Consider the following 16,388-nt stretch of genomic DNA (forward strand, 5'->3'; position numbering starts at 1 on the left):
ATTTATTCATATGCAAAAAAAGTTCAAATAGTTGTAATGAAATGTTATCTCTTGACTACATTAAATGAACAAAGTATACAGATTTTACTGAAACATTTAAGAAGCTTTCAGACAAAGGAGGAGGCTCACCTCAGCACTTGGTGATCCAAGCAGTATGTCAATAATGAAATCAGCAACACAAGGCAAATTGTAAAAAGAACCTAGAATAGAACAATACCAGGCCACGTTTTCTAAAATAACTGTTCAAAATCAGTTAATTACAGTCTTATGTTAAAATACCACAGGACCGAGAGTTCCTTCCCTCCTGTAACACCAAAAAGCAGTAGCAGGTATTTGTATGTTCCTTCATTTCCTTCCCTCACCATAGAGTGGCACTACTTCATAACGGCATTTTCCTTCTCTCACCTCCAGGCTTTACAGTTCTTGTACACAAAGGTTGGAGTACTAAACATTAGCTATGCAAACAGCAGCACGTGCAGAACTCCTTACTTCAAAGCCAATGCAAATATTTATATACTGGCACTACATTAACTTTACCAATGAATTTCACTAAAGCACAGCACGATGCGTCTTGTTTCATACCACCTATTGTTTAGTCTTCTGGAAAAAGGAAACAACAACAAAAAAAGCACAATACCAAAAAACACAACTGCTTTTTAAGAATGAAATGGTGTATTTCTCACTTGGGCTGTCTCAACAAATATTTCACTATTTTTTTTTGTTTGTTTCTTTTTTTTTACTGCCTTCAAAAGCATTCAACCACCTTTTACATTCCAAATACCGAGTAATCCAATTTTATTTCATACCTAGCTGCTGACTGCGTAGCTGAAGGCAGGTTACTAACAGAGACAAGGCTTCTCCAGCAATCAGAGCATCTTTGGTAGATACGGACTGCTGTCTCACACAGATACCAGCATGCAGTGCAGTTGGCTCTCCTTCACTTCCTGAGCTGCAATTACTTCCTGCATCAAGAAATGAAGACATTCTATAATCCACCGCGTTTTTTCAGATATTTTCACACCTTTTGGTCAGTTCTCATGAATGTAATGTTTAGCATTTTTCTCAGATTTTCATTAATTGAATTAATTTAACATCTAGTTTCTTTATAGTTCAATGAGTAAACCAATAACTTCCTTCAGTAAGATGGTTTAGAACCACAGCAACCTACCTGAGCTGCTAAGTCTGTTTCGAATCCCTGCAGGAAATAAAGTGTTGTTTTCTTTTATTGGCTGACTGCTTCCTACAAGATCCAGTCGTCCTGCAGCAGCAGCCCAAGAGAGTCGCATGAAGCAAGCCACTGTGGAAGTGAAATCATTCACCTCCATGGTCTGAAGGAACAAGAAACAGCAGTTACTTCTGTGATCTGCAGCCTTTGTTAATCACTGAGATGAGAGGAACGTATCTTCTGGATCAGGTCAAATACCCATTTGATTTTCTTTTCCTCTCCTCTAAATAGGCTCAAAGATACTTCTATCTTTTCTTTATGCCAGAGAAGGGGAGATTACTATTGCCCACTATACAGGAAGTAATTTGTTTTTAAATTCTCCACTTCACATACCCTTTACTCGATCTGCAATTATTAATTTAACCATGTTAATTTCATTCATACCAAGCTGAAAGCATTGGCTAAGAACCTAAGAGAGTATAAATCACTACAATAACTCTGAAGTTCCTGTCAGTCGGATATGACTTTCAAATGGTTTGAGCTCTGTCAGGTTATGTTTCAGTACATAATCAGTCTCAGACAAGATCATACTGATGTAATTTCACACCTATAGAGGGAAAAACAGCTGTTTCTTGAAAACATATAAAAAAGGAAATTTCCCTTTTTACCCCCAACCAAACAAGCAATTTCTTATTGAGCTATTTAACACATAAAACTATGAACCACAAGTTCAAGCAAGAACTCTCCTTTCTGTTCCCCGAAAATAAATGAAATAAGCTCTTAAGAGCTGAGGAGCGTGACTGAAAATAAATTGCAAGTAAGATTTCTGTGTATCTCTATTTCTTGCAGGCAGCTCTGGAGTACTGCTTCCCTTCGTAGTTCAACTAATTCCAGTGACTAAGTAAAACATTAAAATTCAGATGAATGTTAGGATGAGAGACCGATGGTATGGACTTTTCAAGACTTTTAATTGGAGGCTGCATAGAAGGCAGACTTTTGACTAAAAATCCAGAAGTTATACAGCTGTCACTGAAGAGCCCACTGCTATACCACGATAAGTTATCAAACACTTCCTTACTTGTATGGCAACTCTTGCTGCTGGTATGATTTCTTCTACTCTGATGGAGGACCTATCAGACACAGAGAGCTGTCGGTAGGATGACTTCTCAGGTGTTCCACAAATGGACATCTGCCTACTTGCTTGTCGGCTGACATTACGGAAGGGGCGTGAGGACAATGCTTCTACTCCATCTTTAATAAAATCTTCATCCAGTAAGGTAGGCATTGTCTGGCCAACAAGCAAGAACCTACATTTACAGAGCAGAAACATCAAGTTGATTTTTCAATGCTTATAGCAAATGAGTGAAAAAGAACTCAGAGTACCAGTTTATCTTAAACATGGCAAGCCACCCACCGAAAGCCAAGAAAGCAGCACTCTCTACTGAACAGAAATCACATACCTTGCAAGTTGCAGGCAGATGGAATAGACCCCCTGTCTGGTTTCATAGTCTACTTCTGATGGGATGGAATCCCTCTGCATCACATTCACCACCAAACTTAAAAAGAAATCAATAACACAGGTTCTGTTTTAAAGTATTTTACATTAGGAGAGCACTGCAATTAATTTATCTCCATCCTTTCCCTCCTTCTATTCAGTCAGCTGAACACTAATTAAAGCTGCCACCTGGGCATCTTTGGAGACTATCATGCCCATTTTCCTCTCCAGCATTTACAGATTGGAGATTTCTGTTCCCAGTGGTGAACTTCAGGACCCATAGGGGCTGGGGTGCAAAAATGACTTAAGAACAACACGTACTTGTGTCAAATTTATCAAATAGAAGTGGTAGTGCTGGGTCTTCCAAACTACTCACACTGTATCCTAACCCATCTGAAGGGTCTGGATTTTGGAGGCGGTTAAATTCAATTGTTCTCAATGCACAATCTATCCTTTGACAGCTAAAAACTGTCTGCTGGTGTCTGTGTAGGACACTGTGTGTAACAAACACACTTGTGCATTTGAATCAAAATAATTAAATAGTACCTATACAAACAGCAACTACTTCAGTATAAGCTATGATTTACAAGCTTATCTGTGCCTACCTTTATTTTTGGGGTTTAACAACATACACTCCATTACATTACAGCTACCTTTCCAGATGCTCACTAATGAGAGAATAGCTTTGGATGAACTTTTCCTCTGGAAAAGAAGTTTAAAGCTTTACTATTGTGCTGCATCACAGAAAGCAGAACCACACAGAAATGCTATCTACGTGAAGTGTTGCAAATGGAGTCAAGATTTTGAAATCTAACCTCAAACCTCCTGCTCTGAGAAAATTCTCACAGAAGGACTTAGCACAGTTTCTTGCCATTTCATCATCTGCAGTTGGCATCAGCTTGGAGCTCAGTACCTGAAATAAAGCATCCACACACAGATCTTACTATTCTTTTACTGTGAAGATCAGAAGTAAAATAGAAAAAATTCTACAAAAAATGAGAAGAAATTAACAACACAGCTACATGAAGCTCTACTTTGCTAAGATACATCAGACTAAAAATATCCAGGACAACAACATCTATTATAGATATCCATCCTGTACCAAAGGGCACTTTTCCCTCACTGCTGTTTACTGACTAAAGGGATGAAGTGCACACTCTAGCACATGAAATGTGTCTTCAGACACAGAAGTAGCCCTTTAAGAACACAAATCCTTCTCCTTTGTAGATTTTCAGCATCCCATTAAACATCCTACAGATGGATTACTTATCTCATGTCTCCTGAAACATAGCTGCACTATAATTCATTTTTTTCCCCAAATGGTCCAGGTAATTCTAGTAACACCAGCACTAAGCTCTACAAAACACCATTACGCTCAGAAATACTGCCATAAGGAATTCTGCAGTCTCTGTGGGTCAGACTTCATGCACGTTTGTAATCTATTTCACTTCATTTTTTACCAAAATAAATAAAATCCAGGTGTTATTTACTTTATTGAGAAGAGTCTTTGATATGTACAGCCAACAATGCTCCAAATAGAAAAACATGATATATCCTTTCCATGCTCACTGGACAGAAGCACAGCTTAACAGAGCTCCAGTTATAAAGTCTTATTACAACACTGCATACAACCCTGAATATCTTTAACATTTTCATCTCTTTCACATGCTCTAAAATTTCTGGTGCACGTTTTCCAGACTGGTTCCCATAATTTTGGCAGATAAGCAGCTGGGGGAATAAAACATCATGCTACCTTTCTCTGTCAGAATCAGTTTCTAGTTGGCTTGATCAGATTTGAGGCATCAGTACACTTGTAAAAATCAACACATCTAATCCAATTTACTACTACTTAACCACTGCCAGAAAACTAGGTAATTTATATTAGATAAAATAATGAAAGCAAGTAATAAAAGAAGTAGATGGCCATGTTGTCTATCATACTGTCATACAAACTACAGTTCAACAAGGTATCCTTGCTGTGATATGTTAAGACATCTGCTTTCGGTTGTAAAACTTGTCAGTGTATTTCAGAGATATTAGTATCTTTCATTCCAGTTGGACAGAAAAAGGGGAAATCCTAACACTGCATGGGGATATCAGAGTGTGGGAAGACAACAAGTGAATGCCAAGACTGCAGAAATGCAAAGGAAAGCAGCTACTAAAAAATTCCTACAACCACCTTAGAATACACTGAAAACGACACAACAGTAACTTGTTCAATGTATTTGAAGCTGCAGGTAACCAGTCCTGCAACTTCATATTGTTCAGACAGCATTTGGAATAAGTCCTTATTAAGAGTGGGATCTGTGAGCAGAACTACAAACTGTCTAGCTTCCTAGCGCATGCTTCAATGTGTAGTAACACCACCACTACCTGAACTCTCTTACACTCCTTAAGAATCCATGCACTGACCATGCAGGAAGAATCTTTTACAGTGCCCAATCCACTGTTTTGAGTTCTGAATAAAGAAATTACTCAGGAGAATATTTAGGGTTAAAGAAATTATATGTATTCCAATCACTTTGCATGCACAGGTAAGACAGACCAGAATCTCCTGGGTAAAAGTCTCAGCACTTGGAAACACAAGTTAAAGAAATAAATTTGTTTTCTTACCTCTAAATTGTAGAGTACTCTGAAGGTAGACATGCCTGGAGCAAAAGATCTGAACAGACTTTCCAGTATTGAACTAGCACTGGGCTGATGTTGGTGTTTTGAAGACAAGGATGGGGATTTTGAAGACTGAGAACTTGATTCCGATAGCAGCGTTTTCTAGGAGGAATATGCCACAGAGGATACATTTTTAGACTACTGCATTTTGTTGCAATTGCCAATACATCTCACATAAACCCTGTAATAATCTGCTTGCCTCTAACTGCTCAGAAATACGTCACTAATCCTTAAGATGAGTACTGTTTTGTAGTAGTTTCAAGCCTGTCACAAACTGTCATCTTAAATACAGTTTAAGAAAACTACTAGTAAAATCCTTTCTGTTAAGCTTTCCAAGACTAGTTACTGCTGAATACATACCTTCCTTCCCAGGGAATCAAGCTGATCAAGTGCCTCCTGAATAGCCGGGTCAGTGGGAATTAAGAGCAGAAGTTTTCTCACTCGCAGTGTTATTCTGAAAAGTTACCAGAAATTATTTAGGCAAAGGAAGGCGCAGCCACACTGTGGCCAGGTAGGTGCCCATACACTGTAAAATAAGCAACTATTGGAAATTTGCAACACAAGCATTTCTGCAATATTTAATAACTACTTAGCTTGCTTACCTTGGCTCCTCTAAATTGGCAAGCTGGTAAAGCATATCAAACACGTTACACACGAGAGCCATGACTACTCCAGGGAGGGATTTCTCCTGAGAATTAAGCAGAAACACAATTTATTTTTTTTGTCCCAACTCTGTTTTATATAATTTAATAGAGCTCTTAATTGAGGTAACCAACATAAATGCCAACCCGGCCAAATGAAGTTCCATCTACTTTCTCAACCGAGATAACAACTGAATTTTGCCATAATATCATTTCCCTTATAATAACTAAGTTGTGATGTTGACTATTATTTAACATGCACATATAATGAAGACTGAACATGTCAGTTGATACTTCTGAGTTTACACACTACAGGTTTATTAACAGCATAAGTCTGGAAATCCAAGTATGTAGCTTCAAAATGATAAGATTTAATGAAAGATGCGTAGAGAAAACAAGCACCAACAGGCTACACTAAGTGACAAAACTGTTTTTCTGAACACCAATTCACATGTGCTTAAGAGCACAAGTGTACTTAAATAGTTTGTTACAGTTTTTGAGAGGAAACCCAGGCTACTCAGGACTGGATACTCAAGCTAATATATACAGCTACTGCTCCAGCTCACTGCACTCATTCCACTACCCCAGCTGTGTACTACACCTGCTGCTGCTTCACTCCCCACTCCCTCCAAATCTAAGGGAAGCTTTCAGGCTATTAGGCTGTACCTGTTCCATTGCATAGGATGAACTAAATACACTGCTGCTGTTGCTGGAACTGGTTGAGGAATCAGCCGAACTCCCTGAAGGTGTCCCACTGCCTGATGTTTTCACCGTAAGGACTTGTTCATCGGAGAAGCCCAATTGGTGGAGTAATTTCTGATCTTTATTTACTGTTAGCTGCAAGAATATATTGGTAATTAAGTTCTGAAAGAGAGATTTAATGTTATAAAGAACGAAAGTTCTGGTTAACATACCAGGCTGTCATTGGCAAATATCTGTATGTTATCTACAGGAGAATTCAGCATCTTTGCTATCTTCCACCTGATGCTCCCTACAGTTTCATTGCTATGAGCCTGTAAAAGTAAAAAAAGACACTGGTTTACTAAAGTGTGCTCAAGTAATAAATCCCAAGAGGAAAAGAAAAATCTTCCTGTAAAATTTTCCTGCTTCCCTACATAGAGTGTTAAAGGTATTAAGGTACAAAAAGGACTGATGAGGTAGGACAGCATGAGAAATGCTCTTTCACTGACAGCAAGCAAGCAACTTTCCTCACACTGCAATAACCTTCTGCACACACTCAGCATTTTCAAATAGATTTTTTAAGCTGACTATAGTCCTTAACTCTTCCTCTGTTAAGACTGGGAATCAGCAAGATTCTCCAACCACCTATGTAATCAATACGGCGTGACATGCAACCTGTGTATACATACCTCTATGGTGAAGGTATCTTTGGTAGATTCATATGTAACATTAAGAGTTAAAAGATGTCCATGAAAAGAGGCACCATGAGGTAGTATAGTTCGGGGCACAGAATAAAGGTCCTGTTGGAAGAGAAGGACAATGGTAAATACCACTCTTCTGAACAATACATTTTTATGATGGCACAAAGCTTAGTTACTAGAGCTACATGGGTTTAAACTGCTCCTACTATTTTTAAGGAATTTTTTACTAGGCAAGGCTGAGAACACATCTTCTTACCTCTATTGTTATTACATAACGCTCTGCCAATAACAGCAGTCTCTCGATTATTACAAGTTTAGTAGACCTAGGGATAAAAATCCAAAGTCAGTTGCTTGTCTCTGGTTAATTTTCCCAAGCCCACATATAGCAATCCTGAATCAGCTGTTTTGAAATGCAGCTCCTTAAAACCAGGAGTATTTCAGTCAAAGTGAACTAGGAAAACAGGTCAAAAATTTTGCATTACACTGAACTGCAGAAGCTTCATGTTTCTAGAGCTCTCCACCCCCGTGTGTTCATATATTTAAGCCACACACATTCAAGTATGCATAAATTAAGCGGAAGGATGAAAACGCATCTCTCCCCTAATTAAAAAAAAAGCCAAAAATATCACCAAAAAAGAAACAAAAACCAAGAAATCCCACTGCTCAAGAAAGAAGACTGGTAAGCCAATACTTTAGAAGACTTATTTGTTTTAAGCAGACTCGGTCTTTTTATTCTTGTATTTCTTAATTACTACCTTTTACATTTCAGGCACTGCTAAAATCTTTTCAGAACACAAGTTACACTGTAACAGAATACAGAACTACCAGTAGTAGGTGTTCATGGAAGAAGAGGTTTTTGGCTGACACAAAGTCATCTTGGCCATCTCAGTTACCAACTGGAATCAAGGGGGAAGTAGCTGGGGACTAACATCTACTATCAAATTTATCATTTTGAAAACAGGTTTACCTGTAAGGAGATTGAACTGATGTTGCTACTGTAGGCATAGCGGTTGCTGTAAGCATTTTTGTAGCTCTTGTAACAGCATGCGTTAATGTTGGACCACCAAGTGCTGAACTGGCTGCCTAGAATATAATGCAGAGTACTTAAGTGTTCGCTTCAATAGACAATTAATACATCCCAGAGAGCTAGTAGGAAATACCCATGGAATAATTTATTTAAAACTAAAAAAAAGTCAGTTACTTTAACCCTAAGCTAAAAAGCTAAAAAGGATCAAGGTATGAGAAGAATTCATATTTGTCTTTTACCTCCAATCGTGTGTAGCAATCAGCAATGAATTTCTTGTGCAGTGATACTGAATCCTGAAGACAGAGAGGACAAACGAATTAGAACTTAAACCAATGCTATAGAAATTACTGATAAACTAACAGAACTCCACAAATTATACATTTTAATAGTCAGAGTACCAAATTTCTACAAACGTCAAAGCATTCATTACCTTTTTCAGTCTAGGAGTGAGGTTAATATAGCTGTAATTTATTATCAGTTGAATAGCTTCATTGGCAATTTCTTCATCAGGTGACTCCATTGCAATCTTCCAAATGAAATCCATTCCTATTAATTCCAGTTTTTCTACACTCTACAACAGTAAAATATGACTTACATGAAATTGACTTAAAACACAAGAACAAAAGTTTTCCATCTGCTGGAAAAGTACCTTTTGCGTTCACTTCAATATTTTTCTTTTCCAACGTGCTGTTAAGTTTTTGCACCTTGGAAAGAGAAATCAATAGCTGCAAGCTTACATTTTCTTACTGTTTTTTTCTTTTTTAAAGGTGAACAAACAGGTTCCAAAGAACACTATCAATCAAGTCTATTGAAAAATTAAAGACTTCGAAAGCACTGAAAAAAGTAATCATGAATGGAATTTGTTTCACAAAGGTCAGCGTAGTAACTAACAACATTATAAAACATCACAAAGCCTACTATGGTATTAAGCAAAAAAACAACAAAAAAAGAACAAAAAACCCAACCTGCACCTGCTCTCTGATAAAGATCTAGAATGCCTACAGAAAACTAATGAACATATAATTGAATATAACCATTAATTCGACATAAAAAAGTCAGGGATCATAAAGTTAAAAAGGGCTGCTGAAAAGAAAACATAAGAACTTGAATACGATATGCCTAAAACCCCCAAATAAAGAAGAATTAAGAAAGGAAATACCTCCCTGTCAAGAAGCAAAAGAAAAAAATACGAGAATTTAGGATTGTTAGTAGACAAATAATCCACTCATGTATTCTGAGAAGTTGTAGATGCTACATACCCATGACCGAATTCTTCCTATACTAATTGTTGTATATTAACTTCAGAATTTAACAACATTAACACTAGAAAGACCATCTCCATACTAATACAAACATGATCAAATAGCTGCTAAAGAATCTCCCTCACCTCCTCCCATCCTCAAGATGCCACAAGTAGTACACAAGAATGAACTTGCCAGAACACTCACCAACTGAGTTCCTTGCCTCTTCAGTCGATGGTCACACAGGTTCACATTTTCAAAGAAAGTCTTAAATAAACTAAAACCTGAAGGTGAAAAGCGGTGCAAACTTTTTATTCAGGTCAGGCCAAGATTCTAGGCTTTTTATTTTACTTAAATAAAGATACCAAATGCAAGCAGTGATCCTTTTCTTCTACAACTATTAAAACTAAGAATGATAGAAAAAGACCTTTTTATTTTACTGATTGACAGAGCTGCTTGATGTTAAATTTGAAGGCTCAAAAAGCAAACTGCTGGAACACATATCAAAACCAAACATGTCCAAACTTCATACCATTCATAGTAATTTCATATGATTCCAGTTTAAGAATCTTCTCTTTGAAGAGCTGTTGCTGTACATCGCTCTCTAGATCATGCTGTCCTTTGGTAAACCACTCAAAGCACATCTGTGAACAGAAAACATTTTTACTCGATCGCCATTGCAAGAATCTTACTCTATTGTACAAGACAACAACATCAGATATTACAGCAACACATCACACAAGTCTGATCTGCAGCAAGAGCTAAGTTTAATGTGAGATTCTGAACATAATATACAAGCTGTACTGGAGCACTGGGGTACTTAAGCTTGAAAGTCATCTTGAACCCAAATATCAACAAATGTCTCCTACTACTTACAGACAAGCTTTCAGGCAACATTTTCCAAGCAAGCATCCATAAACCTGTGACTAATTTTCTCACCAACATTTATCTTCTAGTCAAGTTTAAAGCTAAGAGAGCATTCTAGTTGTAAGTGAACACCTCACAGTGGTTACGTTAGCTTACACAAGTTTCATAATGCATGTTCACTATTTAAGTTGCACGTTTCAACAAATGAACGTGCTGTTCACAACCCTTTAAGATTCACTCTGCAACTGCAGACAATAACTTTGACAATTTCTTACCTCTCGATCTAATTCACAAACATCTTGGCCAGTTACGAGGCACTCCCAGATCTCCTTGGCACGATTCCAGCCCAAGTAAAGGGTGGCTTCTTGCAGAAAAAATGCCAAAAATTTTAGATGTGCTTCCAAATACTGAGAAAGAGGAAACAAAAACTCCAGTTTCAGTTTTTTTCTTTCCAAAATAAGAACTATAAGATTTCTTTTTATTTTTTTGACAAACTTTGTTGTCAAATAACAGCATCATTCATGAAGCCTGACAAACTAGAAAGTGTTTTTGCAATGAGAAATGTTTAATTTCACACACACTTTAACACTTCATTTTTAGTTATCACTCAAACTGAAGCACAGAAGCTGAAAGCTGAACAGGCTTGGACACATGAGATGGAGATCTCATTCCCAACTAAGTAAAGAATTTGCCAAGAAACCTGTGTAGTGTCTACAAGTTGTCTAGCCTTGCTATGTGATGTATCAAGAAGACAATAATAACTCCTAATTGATAAGTGTCAGAATTATAAACAAAAAACAGTGCAACCCTTCTCTAAACAGAACACCAGTAAGTCAATTAAATAAGTAAATAAATGAGGCATCACCTCATCTTATATGAGGCTATACCATGTTTTTAAACACATAAGGTAGCATGAAATAAGTGTTCAGTACCTCCCGGTAAGTGTATCGGCCATCCACAAGCGTAGCTCCAACAAGCCCTCCAGGACCTGCCACAGATGCAGCCAAACGGTGGCATGATATTAAGCTTCCTGTCACCAACTTCACTATTTCAAAGTTTTTCTTTAGATCTTGAATAATGCTCTTGGCAGAAAACAAACAGAGAAGAACAGTTTTCAAGAAAATACATAAACAGACACACATTCAGCAGTCTGGTCTTCTACAGTAATGTACCTTCTATAGGAAGAAGTCAGCTGTATTCCTTCCAAGTATTCAAAACATAACCATTTTCAGCACATGCTGAAGTAGGCATGCTATAGATTGCACACAAAAGTCTCACCTAACCACAGAATAGCACATGTGACTTGCTGGTATTTCAGTCTTTTTTAAGAGTCTATGTCAATACAAGTACAAACTAGTTGGCAGTTTCTTAGGAGAGCTTGTTAGCTATTTTACATAAAGCTGCAAGTAAAACAAACTAGACCTGACATAGCAAACAGACTTTATTTATACACAGATGCATACAAATGGACAGCATACGAAGCTGTATCTCTACTAGTATCAAACAGCCATTATCAGCAATTCTTTCTTTTTTCTAAAGTCAAACTTCCACATTCTAGAGAAGTAGAGCCAGACAAACATAACAAGGACTTCAAAATCATCTCAGCATACATTCTTACCTTGTCTTGTTTTTGGTAAGTTTGCTTAATAAAAGAACGTGTGATCTCATGGAGTTGACGCAATGCTGGTACCACCCAAACAAACTGAGGATTATTGTGCTGGGATGACTAGCGATAAGAAAGGTAGAAAGAATTACACATGCGTACATGCTCAACTTTGGATTAATTTTTCTCTTAGACTCCTAAAGCATACTGATTTCCATTAACTCCCCTGTTTCAAAACAGCAACTACTATCTCAGAAAGCTTCAGTACTTCTTGCTGGTCCCTTTCCAAATAAATAGGAGGTACCCTTCTTCACTTTCTCCAAGGAGTCCTTTGATACACCTGCATGCCATTTTGCTATCACTATTAAGCCCAAAGTGCCTCCTTGCTAGAGAACATGCAAATTAAATTGCACCAGAGAGATAATGGGAACCACCACCTTCTCCAATTACGGGAGACAAAGCAGGCCTGTCAGGGCTTAAAAGGGACAATGCAGTAAAATGAGATTACATATTGTTAAAGCAAGAATAACAGAAGAAATACAATCTTAAGTACTACCGAGTGTTGGGTTAAAAGATGAGAAGAAATGCCTGATTGGTGCTGCAAGGAGCCCTGTGATAGGAAGCAAAGGCTATTAAGGCTGCATTTTAAAAGAGATCCTAAGAAGGATCCTACCTCATTGTTAGAACTGCTCATCACTTTTCTGGGAGGCTTCATTTTCTGTAAAGTTTGACCACACAAACCAGTACTGAGGGTTTTCATTCAGAGATGCAATATCTGGTTTAAATACTGACAACGTCCAATATCACTTGCTCGCTAAGAGACTAAACTAACCTGGCAATAACAGTGCTCTAATGAAGGCTTCCTCATGTATTTGACAATGCTGCCTTAATATTACATCCTCTCCCAGTTTACGCTTTCGTTTCCTCTAATAAGCAAACGATGTACTTTTAAAGATGTGCTGTATATTTGCCCCAATCACTTCCAGCCTATAAGTACAGCTTTCTGTTAGTGCTCCCCAGCAGCACCTCTGTTAAGGCCTTTGCCAGAACGTAAATGCCAGAGTTGGAAAGCATTAGATTAGAAAAAGCTGCAAATTTTAAGGACCTAAAGAACCCAAACTTTGGTATCTATATTCTCAAACACACATGGAAGGAGAAAAAAGAAAAAAGAATGATCAATATCAGGAAGCAACATGTTATGTTTTCTAAACAACTAAAATCCCTACAAACCCTGAGGACAGACAAAGTCTAATTTACTATGGAATGAATAGATGAAGAAGAATACAAGCCCTTTTATTTGGATGTATTTCTGATGAAGGAAATACGTTCACAGGAATTCTCCTACCCTCTAAGAGAGCTACTTACTATGTGAACAGTGCAAGATAGAGTACACAGTCTATTAAGTCATGCACATATCTGCAGCTGACAGGAAATATCTTAGCATAGACAGGCCTGAGAATGGCTTCTTCCATATTAAATGGAAAAAGGTGTTTTTATTATTATTATTTTTTTATTATTATTAAATTACTATGATTTAAATATTGATTTGCATTTTAAGACTTAATGGCTATGCTAGAGCATGTGCTTAACTTTAAGAAAACTAATCCAGCCTTTCACATGAAAGAGACAGTTAAAATACTGGTATACATTTATAGCAGTTCCATTTGCAAATTCGAACCTTGTGCCCACCCTGGTAGATTCCTATTAGCTATAAGCTGGTCACTCCTTGTGCTGAAAATTTATTTAAAACAAAGGCAAGAGACTTAGTACAAGTCTCAAGGTCAACACAGTGGCTCACACAAAGCCTGCCCCTTTTGTGGACTCCTCAAGGTAAGAACTTACAGATGGCACATAGTCTGAGTACCTTGAAAGAAAGCTAAATAACATCAACAACAAGCCTAGATAATGCCTCATTTTGCAAAAGATAAAACATTAAACTAACCCTCTTAATATCCTCTATGCATTTGATGATGTAGCTTCTTTTGATTGCCTCTTTCACTGCATAGGCATCACTGAGGATTGTCAGATGTTCCTCCAAGGCCTGCTGGATAAGACTGCATGGTAATGTTGGAAGATGAGCCAGCTCCCAGAGCACCTCCAGAACCTAGTGGAGGAAATAAGAAATGAGCCAAGACTTAGGAAGTGCACAGACTAGAAACCACATTTCTAATAAGGGGGGAAAAAAAATGCATTCACGTGCCTTTCCAGTGGTCGTCTCCACCCGTGCTTCTCGACCAATGCGCCCTATCAGGCTCAACAGCTTCTGCCGCACTCTATCACTCTCTGTTTCCCAGCTCTGTACAGCAAAGAAATAATGTTCACTATTACAGCAGCAAGCACTATTAAGTCTCAGGATATACAGTACACACAAGAATATAATTTACAATTGTGTTACTGCAGGACAACTGAAATGCAAATCAAGTATGCTCACTAATGCCTGTTTTCTCATTTTTGTTACCAACTCTCATAGCACTACTTTGCCCAAATCTTTCTTCAAACAGAAAATAAAAAGTGAGATTTTTATTATCAAGGTCCTATCTCTTATAAGTACCTTATCTCCACATGTATAGTGGACTTATAATCAACTTATAGTCAACCAGCAGTATAGTAGCAATCATGCTTCCGGGTTAATGAAAAATTAATATTGCAAGTGCTCTATGGCCAACTTTTTATCTAAATAACATATAAATATATTTTAATTCACATTTATACAGAAAATATAAGCACATTCAAGGCACTTGCCTTTCAATAGGCTGGATGCACAAGTATTTTTTAACCAGTTCTCTCCCATAAGAATGCAAATTCAAGCTAAAACCTACCTTTTGAATTAGAACAAATAAATGGTTGAGCTGATCAGAGCTAAACTTCACAGCAGCTGCAGCAATAATGGTATGTATGTTTTCAATCACAGTGGAAGATTGTCCTGACTGGGAAGAGGAAGGAAAACAGAATGAGATAGAGAAAAATCTTTAATGTAAGCATTATTGTACTATCCCTATTAAGGAGAAAAGATAGCTGCTTTGGACACATTAGAGGTACAAGTTAGGAATAACTGACTCCGCTCTTTGCTCCTCTGGTTTAGAAGTCTTCAGGAACAACTTTAAAGCAGGAAAGGACAAGTTAGTTTGCCATGGTTCAGCCACGGGAGCAAAAAATAGCTTCCTCACCAAAGGAGAGGAAGGTCCATCTGAGGAAGTGCTGTCTGTGCTTTCAAACAGGTGTAAATAAGCTTTAGAGAACACTGTGCACAGTATTTCCAATATTTCTGAATAAATTATTGTGGTAGAAGACTTAGAGGTAGAATGAGGAATACACCGAGCTCAGTCAGATGTGCACTTTGTCTTTTATCAGCTGATGAACCTAAAACATACAAGGACTAAGACTTCGAAAGGAAGTTAATGATACAATCTGGAATTGCCAACCCTGCCTTGCTGACCTCAATAGCTCACCTTCCTCTACACCACGCATTTACTTCATTATTTAAAGATGCAGACAACTCTGAAACACTTATTTCTATTCACAAATATTAATGCCATGATTTCAGCACTTCCAGAATTTTCCTTAAGAATATTACAGCCAGTATCCATTTTTCGCTCTCTTGCAACTAAATACATTGCATTACACTGTGAAGTAGGAAGCCCAAGGCTTGAGAAACTTCATTTTCACTGGTTCTTTAATAGTTCAGGCTGTAGGATGGTGAAAAGTTCTTTGCTGACAGAAGCCTTGTGAGGAAGCTATCATCCAAAAAGTGTTTTTGAGGTAGGCATAAAGTTAGCAAAAGGTGAGAATGCAATTTAACAGAGTTTATACTGATACAAAGGTGTATGACAATATCCTATGTCTCCCAGGGAATAAGCCAAGCAAATATGACAAAGCAGATAACGAACAGCTAACATTCCACCACCTAATGAACATGGTAATAAGAGGTACTTATTTTCACAAGACAGTCTAAAAGCAGCCACCTTGTCTTGATTCCTTACCTGAATTCTCCAGATTTTAGTGAGTTCATCTAAAGACAGTTTACTGCCCAGCAGTTCAATAATTCCCTTTATACGATCACAATACTGTGCTTGGTCTATATTACCTATGAAATAAGAAGTAGTAATTGAATTAATTTATTTCAATCATTAGATACAAACCATGTTAAAAGGGTCAAGAGCAAAGTCTGTTTAGTGCTTTATCTACTTCTATGTAAAAATCCATCAATTTCCTTCATATCTACAGGCTTAAAAACATACATAATTAAGCTGAGAGCAAAAAACCTCAGGTACAGCAAACGATGCTTGCAAAATGTCATAGA

General features: G+C 37.5%; 1 protein-coding gene across 3 annotated transcripts in view; it reads right to left on the bottom strand.

Annotated features, from left to right (window-relative positions):
* Positions 1-16,388, bottom strand: part of USP24 (ubiquitin specific peptidase 24) — a 58,677-nt gene that overhangs the window by 21,400 nt on the left and 20,889 nt on the right. For all 3 annotated transcript variants that reach the window (XM_072342967.1, XM_072342966.1, XM_072342968.1), the window contains exons 12-36: positions 16,069-16,172; positions 14,908-15,015; positions 14,289-14,384; positions 14,031-14,192; positions 12,104-12,211; positions 11,418-11,567; positions 10,761-10,892; positions 10,151-10,262; positions 9,826-9,902; positions 8,808-8,948; positions 8,617-8,670; positions 8,318-8,433; positions 7,607-7,673; positions 7,339-7,449; positions 6,883-6,981; positions 6,635-6,805; positions 5,930-6,015; positions 5,688-5,781; positions 5,274-5,429; positions 3,476-3,573; positions 2,626-2,721; positions 2,244-2,472; positions 1,169-1,328; positions 807-962; positions 130-200 (exon numbers count right to left, since the gene is read on the bottom strand). In XM_072342967.1, the coding sequence (XP_072199068.1) occupies positions 130-200; positions 807-962; positions 1,169-1,328; positions 2,244-2,472; positions 2,626-2,721; positions 3,476-3,573; positions 5,274-5,429; positions 5,688-5,781; positions 5,930-6,015; positions 6,635-6,805; positions 6,883-6,981; positions 7,339-7,449; positions 7,607-7,673; positions 8,318-8,433; positions 8,617-8,670; positions 8,808-8,948; positions 9,826-9,902; positions 10,151-10,262; positions 10,761-10,892; positions 11,418-11,567; positions 12,104-12,211; positions 14,031-14,192; positions 14,289-14,384; positions 14,908-15,015; positions 16,069-16,172 (2,954 nt within the window). The remainder of the gene's footprint in view (positions 1-129; positions 201-806; positions 963-1,168; positions 1,329-2,243; positions 2,473-2,625; positions 2,722-3,475; positions 3,574-5,273; positions 5,430-5,687; positions 5,782-5,929; positions 6,016-6,634; positions 6,806-6,882; positions 6,982-7,338; positions 7,450-7,606; positions 7,674-8,317; positions 8,434-8,616; positions 8,671-8,807; positions 8,949-9,825; positions 9,903-10,150; positions 10,263-10,760; positions 10,893-11,417; positions 11,568-12,103; positions 12,212-14,030; positions 14,193-14,288; positions 14,385-14,907; positions 15,016-16,068; positions 16,173-16,388) is intronic.

This window comes from Excalfactoria chinensis, chromosome 8 (assembly GCF_039878825.1).
Source record: "Excalfactoria chinensis isolate bCotChi1 chromosome 8, bCotChi1.hap2, whole genome shotgun sequence".
NCBI lineage: Eukaryota > Metazoa > Chordata > Aves > Galliformes > Phasianidae > Excalfactoria > Excalfactoria chinensis.